At 35.9% G+C, this 12,286-nt stretch overlaps 1 protein-coding gene and 1 pseudogene across 5 annotated transcripts in view; both read right to left on the reverse strand.

Moving 5' to 3' along the window:
- PELI1 (pellino E3 ubiquitin protein ligase 1) overlaps positions 1–12,286 on the reverse strand; it is a 58,980-nt gene that overhangs the window by 3,640 nt on the left and 43,054 nt on the right. For 4 of the 5 annotated variants that reach the window (XM_055328055.1, XM_055328056.1, XM_055328057.1 and 1 more), the window contains exons 2-4: positions 11,780–11,918; positions 8,900–9,029; positions 5,971–6,072 (exon numbers count right to left, since the gene is read on the reverse strand). In XM_055328055.1, the coding sequence (XP_055184030.1) occupies positions 5,971–6,072; positions 8,900–9,029; positions 11,780–11,850 (303 nt within the window). In that variant the 5' untranslated portion in view covers positions 11,851–11,918. Of the gene's footprint in view, positions 1–5,970; positions 6,073–8,899; positions 9,030–11,779; positions 11,919–12,140; positions 12,163–12,286 lie in introns of those variants that run through there. The other variant, XM_055328059.1, reaches the window with a different exon arrangement.
- LOC129511421 (heterogeneous nuclear ribonucleoprotein A3-like) lies at positions 492–5,938 on the reverse strand (annotated as a pseudogene).

Consider the following 12,286-nt stretch of genomic DNA (forward strand, 5'->3'; position numbering starts at 1 on the left):
TAATCATTTAGAGCATAGAAGTGGGAACTTACCATCCAGAATATATGAAACGCTCAGGGAATGCAGAGTTTAGCATGGCTGAGATTTCTAGATGGCTGGAGACTTTAATTTTAACCCCTTTGGAGGGAAATATGCCTACCATGTATTACTCTACCTTCTTCAACAGAATATAGTGAACACACAAGTAAATCATTTATGATGACTCCAAGACATTGAACTATAAATACCATTTATATTATACTGAATGCAGTGATGTTTCAGGTGCTATAAAGGTGTACAAGAGGGATCCCTGGGTGGCGCAGCGGTTTGGCGCCTGCCTTTGGCCCAGGGCGCGATCCTGGAGACCCGGGATCGAATCCCACGTCGGGCTCCCGGTGCATGGAGCCTGCTTCTCCCTCTGCCTGTGTCTCTGCCTCTCTTTCTCTCTCTCTCTCTCTCTCTCTATCATAAATAAATAAAAAATAAAAAAAAAATTAAAAAAAAAAAAAGGTGTACAAGAATGTTGATCCTTACATTATGGGCTTATATAGCTTTGCTTTGAGGCCTTATGCATACTTTATAGATATTTTTGTGTGTTTTCTGTCAAGTGGTCAACTCTCATTTCTTGCTATTAGACATATTTGGCTCTAGCAGCATACCCCTCCTCTAATCAGCCACTATTATTCTGCTAGGGGTTGAGAAATAATTAAAAAAAAAATAGACTTCAAAGAATAGTATTTCAAAAGGTTCTTGGTAAGATCCTAAAGGATTCTCCAGGGAGCAAAGAAAAGGAATTTTAGTACATGGCTTATGTGGCCTTTATTTTATATACCTGGATGTCCTTTTTATTTTCTTCCTGTTTCTTGGCCATTATTTTAGAGACAAGGTTCCCAGATAAGAGTTTTGATATATGGGTCAGTAAATTAAAACATCTTCAGAGGTACCAGCTAGAAAATAAACTAATTTTCATTTTGAAAGATGAAAGTTGAGAGGAAAAATAGAAATAGATGACAGAACTGATTGTCTTGGGGTTTTATTTTATTTTTTTAAAAGATTTTAATCATTTATTCATGAGAGACATACACACACACACAGAAGTAGAGACACAGGCAGAGGGATAAGCAGGCTCCATGCAGGGAGCCTGATGTGGGACTGGATCCTGGGTCTCCAGGATTACACCCTGGGCTGAAGGTGCCACTATACCGCTGAACCACCTGGGCTGCCCTGTCTTAGGGTTTTAAAGTAAACATTTAAAAATGAAAGAAAAAAGGAAATCTGGAATAGAGGAGAGTGTCACAGGATTTTAAAGTAAACATTTAAAACTGAGTTCAGGGATCCCTGGGTGGCGCAGTGGTTTAGCGCCTGCCTTTGGCCCAGGGCGCGATCCTGGAGACCTGGGATCGAATCCCACGTCGGGCTCCCGGTGCATGGAGCCTGCTTCTCCCTCTGCCTGTGTCTCTGCCTCTCTCTCTCTCACTGTGTGCCTATCATAAATAAATAAAAATAAAAAAATAAAATAAAAAAAATAAAACTGAGTTCATTCATATATTTGTTATAAAGTAATATAAAACTGAAGTAGATATTTAGAAAAAAACACTGACCCTCTACAAAGATGATGACACTTCAAAGACATTCTTTGCATAGCTGAGTCTTAAGAATTCCTCATTACCACACACTTTTGGAGAAAATCCTTTTAGCATTTTTGTCCTATCATCAAGCATGTCTTTCTTATTTGGATGGTTTTAGAAGAAAACTGGTTAGTTAACAAACTTAAGACTGGATGTCCCTTTTCCTGCTTTTTAAGATAACATCTAAAGAAAATGGTCTCAGAAACTTTTGAAACTAAAAATATTTCTAAAAATAAAAGGTTCTTTTAGATCCAAAAAATGCAGGCCCAGGAATGGATTGAGGATTGATATTTAGAATCAAGATATTCAGAAGTGGCACTTAATTGGGAGGAGAGATTGTTCCAGAAGAGCTGATACTTGAGCTGAGTCTTAGAGATTTAAGATATCAAAGCAATATTGGTTAAGATAGGTAAGAAGGAAGAAACCTTAAGTATCCATTAAGAGAAAAAGCCTACGTGATCATGATCAAGGTGCCAAAATGTAACTGTGTTAAGATAAATTTTAACAATTCTTCCTCTAACTGCTACAATTAGCTTTAAAAATATAGAGCTCATGTCATTCCCTCCCACTCTCATTAAAAACCCTAATGGTTCCTTCCTCACAGACTATCCAAACTTCTTAGTTTCTTATTTCTATAATAATTAGAAATTGACTTCACAATTTGCTTCCTACCGATCCAGCTTAGTTTCCTATCATTGCCATTCACATGAAAAGTATATTCTAACCCCAAGCAGCCCGTAAATCTTCTACTACACCACTGTGTACTTTGTGATCTCTTTTGTCAGAATGCCTCTCTACTGGCTAGACTGACAAAATCATACTCACTTGGATGACAAAAAAAAAAAGAAGAAAAGTCTGGATAAAAAGTCACTACGGTGACATCTTCCCTCATCCTCTTCAACCCAATCAGAAACTTGTACTTCACATTTAGATTGCCAGTGTAACACCTATGAATATAACCAAATTATAATGTCTCTTTTATTTACTTCATAGTGTCAACCAAATGCAGAGAGTTGGAGTTTAAATAGCTAATGAACTGAACAATAAATGTTCAGTTTGGAAGGAAGGCAGGCAATCCCAGAATGACTATAAAATCAGTTCCTCAAAGACTGGCTAATTTATCAGGGTAGTTTCCGATATATCTCCAATTTTTTGATGTAGAAATGTTTGGATTTTCCATCAGTGTGATGCTTTGTAGAAGGAGTATCAAGACTACAATTTAGGAAAAACTTTCCTTTATGAAAAGGAAAAAACTGAAAATGCTGCAACTTATCTAAGGAACCTTCATAAGATAGTAAAGACACTGTTCTATAATTCAGAATGCCTGTTTTTTTTTTTAAAGATTTTATTTATTTATTTATTCATGAGAAACAGAGAGAGAGAGAGAGAGAGAGAGAGGGGCAGAGGGAGAAGCAGGCTCCATGCAGGGATCCCGATGCGGTACTTGATCCTGGGACTCCAGGATAATGCCCTGGGCTGAAGGTAGACGCTAAATCGCTGAGCCACCCAGGGATCCCCAAGAATGCCTGTTATTTTTTTTTAAGTTAAAAATTCCTTAATTTTTTATTCCTGGTACCACTACCACAATTTACAGGGCAATATACCTGATGTAATGAAAAGAAAAAGACAAAGCTACAACAGATAAAAGACCTCAGGAATGTACATCTAATTGACACTACATTGCATTAATCAATAGCTGCACTTTTTGCAAACTGTGGCTATGACAGTCCTGAACAAGAAGGGTTTCCTGTTTAAGCTGCAGTAACTTTTCTGACTATGGATCATCGTTCCTCCTGTGGCAGATTTTTACAGTTCCTCTAATGCATTTGGGACGACTGTCTCAAAGTAACCTGCAGCTTTCCTGACAATTCCTTGCTCTCTCTCCTGCTAAGAACTGTAGCCCTTTTCTTCTGAAATTTTTTTAGGAAGGTTCATCTTCTGCTACCATATCCACCACTTCCACCACCAGATCCATAACCACCACCATAGGGACTGCCCGAGCTTCTTCCACCAAAACTGCCCCCTTTCATGGGTCCATAATTTGATTGCTGTTGTCCACTATAATTTCCAAAATCATTATAGTTCCCAGCACCACCATAGTTACCTCCAAAATTTTCTCCTTCATTGTAACCATCGTATCCTCTACCACCACCACCACCATATCCGCCTCCTTGGTTTCCATATCCTGGTCCACCACCACCATAGCCTCCTCTACTACTATAACCAGAACCACCACCGTAGTTGCCACCATCACCTCCAAATCCATTATATCCACCATCACCTCCTCCATAACTACCTCTGCTGCCACCACCTCCACCATCATAGCCTCCTCTTCCACCAAAGTTTCTACCACGGCCAAAATTACCACCACCTCCAAAGTTTCCTCCACGACCCATGAAGTTGCCAGATCCGCCTCCATGACCTCTTTGCGATCCAGCAGACTGCATTCTCTTGTTTAGAAAGGGCCTTTTTCACTTCACAATTATGCCCATTAATAGTGTGGTATTTCTGAACAACAATTTTATCAACTGTATCATGATCATCAAAAGTTACAAAAGCAAATCCTCTCTTTTTTCCACTCTGTTGGTCTTCCATAACTTCTATGGTTTCAATTTTGCCATACTTTTCAAAGTAGTCTCTCAAATTATATTATTCTGTATCTTCTTTAATACCACCAATAAAAATTTTCTTCACTGTTAGATGGGGACCAGGCTTTACAGAATCCTCTCCAGAAACAGCTCTCTTTGGTTCCACTACAAGCCCATCAACCTTGTGTGGTCGGGCACACATTGCTGCATCCACCACCTCTTCAACACAAGAGTAAGTCACAAAACCAAAACCCCTGGAACGTCTTGTTTGGGGGTCTCTCATTACCACACAATCTGTAAGTGTGCCTGCCCCATTTTTCAAAATGTTCTCTTAAACTATCATTCGTAGTTTCAAAGCTCAAACCACCAATAAACAGTTTTCTCAACTGCTCGGGTTCCTTTGGATCATGGCTCTCCTCCCCCGGGCGGTGGCGGCGATGGCCGGAGTCAGGTTGGGGGTGACCGGGCGGTGGTTTTACCTCCATTTTGAGACTGGACTTGCCTCTTCCAACTCGAGTTCAATATCAAGAATGCCTGTTTTAATTTCAATTCTGCCCTACTAATTTCATAACCTTTAATTCACAAGATTTCAGTAACTTTAATGACAAAAAATAAGGGGTAAATAAACGAATTCAAGATATTTTCTGAAACTAAAGTTCTAGTCTGGAATCAAACATCTAAGTAGCATCTTGATTTTTTAAAAAACTAATTAAGCATATTTATTTTATCCGGTTGTTAGTGAACTAAAATGTAGAAAATCATCCTAAAGCTTTTGTTAGGTTCTCATTAAGATCCCAACCTTCAACTTCATTAAGGGTGTTATTTATTTTAAAATTCTTTTGGCAAAAGCAAGAAAGACATAAATATATATCCATATTCTGATATTAACTACTATAGAGACACTACACTAAAAAGTTCAGTATTCTCCTAGAAGGGCTAGAGGAGAACAAGTGACTTCAATAAAATATTTTGCTATTGATTATAATTAAAGACATCTCCAGGACTTTTCCTGTTCAATCTTGCAAAATAAAGAAAAATTGAAAAAAGTCACTGGGACAGTAATTGTAAAGAGTAACATTATCAGGTACTTTATGCTCTATTTGTTTTCAAACAGTCCAGGACTTTACAAAACCAAATAAGGGAGAAGACATCATGGATTTTGTTTACATCTTTGGGTTTGATTGTTCTATCAAGTATATAAAAACATCAGTACTTGATTGGTACAAAAATGAGAGGGAAAAAAAAGTTTTATGCATTAGTAACTTGGAGCAAATATGAGTTGAAAAACAGGTTTGATCACAAACATAATATAGACAATTAGAAACTGCCTATACATTTTGCTACCTAGAGAGGAAGGTGGAAAATAGTGGCAAAAACCAGTTGTAAATATGTGCAGGATATTTCTTGCTTCCTTTTTTGGGATAATAGCTAACTAAACTATTATTATAACTACTATTATTAATAGTTGGCCCAGCTTTGAGCACTTTACACGTACTAACACATCTAAGCCTCCTAAATGTCATATGAGGGAAGAAGCTCTATTACCTGAACTTCACAGGAGGAAACTGAGGCATAGAGTGGCTAAGTAATGTTTACCAGGGCCCATTTTTTAATCATGCTATGCTGACTTCTATATATGAGATTTAGAAATACATATTTTAGTGAAATACATGATTAAAATATGATAATTATGAATCTGACCACAGCAAAAGTCACTGACAATAGGTTTTCGACTTTTTTTTTTTTTAAGAAAAAAAATCCAGATGTTATAATACCTGAAACATATCAGTGTTGCTGTCATGAGTATATTCAACCACCACTGTCTGTGCCCGAGATAAGGTATATGATATGCTGTGCTGGTCCTTGTTGCTTATTGCCTAAGGAAGAGAAGATTAATAGCAACATTAGCAGGTAGGCCAATCAAATCAAATTCAAAAGAGAAAAGTAATCTATCACGTGTTTGACATATTTTCTCCTGAAATTTAAGGTATAAATCAATAATTCTTTGTAACCTCAACTGTGAGTAGTTAGTTGAGTGGGATGTACAAGAATACTTTGAAAATGTTGTAGAGTAAGAACATAAAATTTCACTGTATAAAAACATTGTAAAATCTGGGTCTCCCTTATAAATATTTTAAATCATAAAGTAATCAAAATCAAACCCCATGTAGAAACTGAAAATAGTACTTAACCATGCTCTAAAAAGGAGAAAATATAGAATTCTGCAAGATAAGAATCTTGGTTTTAAAGTAACTCAAAGAATTATAAATAAGTTACCAAAAAGCAGAGTTAACTGGTTTTCTTAACATTCTTTGACTCTGTAAGGTGACAAGTATTTGCAATATGCTAGGCTAGATTTGGAAAAATTCATAGAATGATTAAACATTACCAAAGGAAATGGACAGAATGCTTACGACTATACTTCTGACTTATTCCAAACTAAAAACATTGCTAAAAAGAACTTTTCAGTTTTGTTTTCAGGCGTTTTCTATGTATAGGAGTTGAAGATAATATCAGAAAGGGGGAAAACCTGCACAAAGGAAGTGGAAACAGGTTGTATAAAGGGAAAACAGGTATAAAGACACAAAAGAATGATTATACACAGCAAAGAAGCTAAAATTCAAAAAATGTTTCTTAATTAGAACACTGGCATTATGAAACCTTACTTAGTTTCAATTTGTAGTTAATCTATAATAGATAAAGCCTTACAATAACAGCTTTGAAATTAATTAAGGCTGTGAAAATTTCAAATATTTAAAGAGAAAAAAACAAAACACCTGGGTACCAACTACCCAACTTTATCAAAGCATAATAATGCCATTTTTGCTTCTGGTTTCTTAAAAGAAATTTAATTCAACAGACAATACCAAGGCTGCTTACATGTTTTTTTCACTTCCCTCTCTTCATAGGGGTATCCAACCTCATTAATGCAGGGCAGATCATTTACATGCACCTTAACGTTTTTAAAATAAACATTATATAATTGTTTTGCGGATTTTAAAACCTATAATTACTTTAACTCAGCAAAAAGCAATGAGTTTTCAAACAAATAATTGCCTGAATATTGAAAGTGAATTCTTAATGGCTAAAGAGATTTTAAAAAGACAGGTTTCTGTGTACTTTGAGATTGTAATCTCCGTTTTTTTTTTTTAAGCTATTAAACCTACTCGGAGATTAAGAATAAGAACTATGTCTAATTAAGTTTTGACTGGACTGAAAGGCAGGGTTTAATCTTGTCCCAGATGACTGCCAGAATAGGATATTTTAGAAGTAAGGGTTATAAATATTTTCTTTCTGCTAGTGGTTCTCAAACAGAGGTAGTATTAGCTGTGTAAGGGGCACTTGGAAATAGGTAGGTGCATTTTCTGACTATGATTTGAAGGCTTGAATGGCATTAGTGGTTGGGGAAAAGAATATTAAATGTCCTGCAATATATGAGACAATATCCTGCAAAAAGAACTGGCATACCCAAAATGCAAGAGAACTGCTACAGGGGCAATTCTGGCATAAAGCTCCTCAGGTTGGATCAGTTAGCTTTCACTTCCTTTCACTACCTGGTTAGCACAACCCTTCTTTGCAAAGGAGCAAAAAGAAACACTTAAAAGAAACTGTCCCTTTTCTACATTCACTGGGTCTCAAATAGTAATAGAGGAGGTCTCATCAAGACATGAGGACTGTTCTAGTCACCATACTGTATACAAAACAAATTCAATTAACTTCAGGGACTGAAGCTAAAACTAGTCACCATGTGCCAATTTCTCTGTCTCTTGTTTAACTTACAAAGATATACCTCAGATGGTATATTAATGCACATCCTGGGGCTGCTTAGCTAAAGATACAATTACTTCCAGAAGCTGAGCCACTCTTTGTAATTTTTATTCACTCAACACAGTATCAAATACAGTCTGTGTTATACAATTGGAAGCAGAGGAATTCAGAGAAATACAAAGATCCCCCTAATTGTCTATCACTCCAGGAAAAACCTGAGGGTCCTGAAATGATGGCTCAGGTTCTGGAGATTCTGGTAGGGAAAGAAAAAGGAGCTAAGAGCATTAGGTATACTGGGAGACTGAGAAGTTATACTGTAGATCTAGTTGGGTATTTGCTTCTGTAGTTTTGATTCAATTTAATAGTTACTGATGTCCGTTTTGTTCAAGGCACTAAGCTAAAAGCTGTAAGGGTTATAAAACAAGCAAACAAAAAATAAGAGCATACACAGAATCTTTGATAAAGGTCTCTTGTAAGAACCATACAATTAAATCTTTAGTTTAAAAAAATCACCTCATCCAAACAACGCTTCTCGTACCTGAGTACACTTATTATATATACTACATTCCTTGCTCAGCCCAGACAAGGCTCCTCTAGTAACAGTGGAAACTCCCTACTTCTCAGGGTAGACAGCCATACAATTCTAAATATTAGGTAAAGTCTTGGTTCCAACCCAACTTTTTTTTAATATGAAAAGGGAATGTTTCCTTCTAATTTCCACCCACTGATACTGGCTTGTCATTAAAAACATATATAAAAATAAAAATCTGATGCCCTTCCATATATGGCAGCCCTTCAAATATTGTCTCCAAAATGTCTGTTCCCATCAAAACAAAAGGAAACTTCTGGTACAGAATGTGAAGGGAATGCTAGAGAACATGTACGAGTCTTTCAATTTTTCTAAGTTAAATTATTTAGTTTGTGTTTGTTTTTTACCTTTGCAGCCTGAGGAGTACAAGCAATATGTACAGTGCTGGGCTTCACCCCATTTGCCTTAGGTCTTTTAAACAAAGCAAACCTACTTTTCCTTCTTCCTCTATCGCCGTTTGGGAGAGATCCATTATACCTGATGGGGGAAAAAAGTTTGGGTGATCTCTTGTAAGTACCACACAATTCTAAAAATTATGCTTTGCCTTATAATAAAGATCAATCCCCAATTAATCATTTATTAGCACACTATATACGTATCTCAAAGTATCTCCCTTCAGTAACTGCTGATCCCCAGACCAGCTGTCTGAGTATGAAACAAAATGAAATTCTGGTTACATTCCAAGTCACAAAGAAATATTTTTTGGATTATAAATAGCCTTAAATTATCTGTACTCTTCTTCCTTCTTTTATTTAATATAATCAAGAGCTGATTAATGGCATATCTGATTCCTTGTGACTCATTCATGTGCTAATACAACCTTTAAAAGTATAGTATGAATTGTCTAAAACAATCTCCTTTAATTGTAACCTAATTACTTTAAATAGTTTAACTTTTGAAATAAGGAATTTTTAGACTTGTTTGATAAGTCTGATAAGTCTCAGTACTTGCATGTACACATACAGATTCACATTATGTTGGCAAGATCTATCCAACTGAGATGCCTGCTAAGCAGTGATTGAACATATTTTTGTTGTTTGGATCTTATAACCATTTCTCCATGATAACATATACATGTCCTGAAAATATGCAAGCAAGTGAGGACTGAATAGGAAAGAAGTTCAAAACAAAATATTTGGGTGTTTACTATGTATTAGGCATTACTGTATTCTCTACCATGTAGCATCTCATTTAATCCATTCTCATGAAAACTCTTGGGATGGGTATCACTCAACTTTACAGGTTAGGAATTTAAGTTATTCCTCAGAGGAATAAAATTTCTTAGAGGCTTAGAGAAATTAAATCATTTTCTGAAGGGTCACATAAGTGACAATAGAAAAAGCAGAAATGAATCCATTTGTCATGCTTTTTAAAATTCTTTACTGCTTCATTTTGACATGGGCAGTAGCTTAATAATAATCTCTCCTCATTCACTGTCCCCTGCCCCCTGAAGAAATCTTTGGTTTCCTGGTCTCTCATAAATAGCTGGTCAATCTCTGAGGGTAAAGGAGGCAGGGACCACGGACAGTTCTGAGGTTGGAGGAGAATGTGATTGTAAAATGGCCTACAAAGTAGCTGACAAGGAAGAGAAGGGACTTTACTCACACTGCTATATATACAGAAATTATACTGACTATAAAAAATAAAACACACTGCTTTCTGTTGGAGAAAGCTCTTGCTAATCCTGCTAGCCTTGGTAAGAGTTCAGAATAGTGCCCCTTAGTTAATACATTACTAAATTCTAGGCTGTGTGTTGCCACCAGCCCCACTGTGGGTTCCTAACTGTTCTATCTGCCTAGTTACATGATTTGTTCCTCTTGTGGGGTTGTATTCTATTCGCAAACATTGTGTTTCTATAGCTTAAAACTCTATTCTAAAGTAGTGACAAGACCAAACTGACCACCTTATCCAGCTTTATTTCTCCTAGAGGGCTGGAAAGAATTATTATTTGTATTTTAAGACACCAAGTGCCGGATACAGAGACAACCACTATTGCTAAGGACTAACTAAGACACTGCTGGGAGAAGAAAGGCAGTTTATATACTAAATTTTAAATTCTAGGCTTCAAATGACTCAGATTTCCTGGTAGAAGAACTTAACTTTGAATAATTTTTGGTAGTTAAAAGCTGTTAGTCATTAATACATTAAGATATACATAATTTCAAAGTTTAACACTGTAGTTACTATATAAGTTTCTAATCTTTTAAGCTGTTTTTGAGAAAAAAGATTTTTAGGTCTCAAAGGGCCTTAAATGGTCTTATCTATCATTTTACAGAAGAGGAAACCGAGATCCAGAATGTTTAAGTGACTTGACCAAGGTCATATAACTAGCAATGTTGGATTAGCACTGGAATCTAGCATTCCTGACTTCCAGTCAAGCTCATTAACACCGTATTATCTTCTTACTCGCTCCTCTGAAAAATGGACACTTTCTCACTTTAAACAACATGTGCCGATCTGATTCTAAAACATGTTGTAATGTATAGAGCTGTTTTCTAGACAGAAGAAAAGAAACAGCAGGGGTAAAGTAAAATTTGCAATTTCTAGTTTCTGAGATCTCTAGCTAATAAGACTAATATTGTGTTTCTGTTTTGACAGCTACTGTTTAGACTAAATAAACTGAAATATGGAATCATCTGTTCCTCATACTTTAAATTGTGTATCTGTAATTTGTATGGATAAGAGTGCTTCAGAAGCAACCAAGTAGTGAGATCCTGGGCTTCAGGGTCATCAGATTGTTAGCCTTTACAGCTCTATCAGAAGAATAGGACCATAAGCACAAAGCAACAACTACCTCAGAAGGACAGAGACAAATAAATACTGACCTACATGAATGACCTAAATGGGGAAGAGATTTTGGTAAAGTCAGCTGAGGCAAACTTTTCTATAAGATGGGATAGGGAAGAAAACAGAACAATTATATGACTTTAGACAATTAGACTTAACATTTTTCATCTTTAATAAGCGTTGTCCTTTCTGTGGGTAAAGGTGAGGAGGCAAAGTTTATGCATGCATATGAGAGCACTTATAAGAGATGGCATAAAAATGAAGATTAAAAGAGTTTCTTGATTTAATATTATCAACATTACTTAGAAGTAATACTATCCTGTAGCTTTAATCATTTTTGGAAATAGGTAGGATACACAATCTAAAAAGTAGTTTTAATGTAGATGTCAAAGTTACTATACATCATTCAATTTGTGTGTCATCAGATGGGGAAAACTTACCCTAAGACAATGAGTTCACCATACTTTACTGGTGCTTTGGATGGATGATTTTCTTGATCAGGAGAAAACATGAGCTTGGCTGTCTTTCTCAAATCTTTGTTCACTGGTCAGGAGCCTAGGACACCTTTTGCATTATCTCCTAAAGGAAAAAAAGTTTTCATTAATAATGTAAACAATGAATTTCAGTTTAAATAAAGATGTTATTTTCTAGCAGTCTTGTAAACACAGTATTATGCAAAGTTATCATATAATATACAAAGCATGTGACATTTTCCCCAATAGTAGTTATATATTTGGTCCAACTATTTAAATAGTTTAAAAATGCTGGTAACTTCTATTTGTAGGTAAGATGGTAACTTACCTACAAATTTGGTAACTTCTACTTGTAGGAAGATGGTGTAGGAGTATTTTTTCCTATTATTTCCACTAACTACAACTATAGACTCTGGACATTATATATAAAACACAAGAAGAGTATGAAAAGTAGAGATAAGTTAGACTAGATAT

The sequence above is a fragment of the Nyctereutes procyonoides genome, unplaced genomic scaffold (genome assembly GCF_905146905.1).
Source record: "Nyctereutes procyonoides isolate TBG_1078 unplaced genomic scaffold, NYPRO_anot_genome, whole genome shotgun sequence".
In the NCBI taxonomy this organism is placed as follows: Eukaryota; Metazoa; Chordata; class Mammalia; order Carnivora; family Canidae; genus Nyctereutes; species Nyctereutes procyonoides.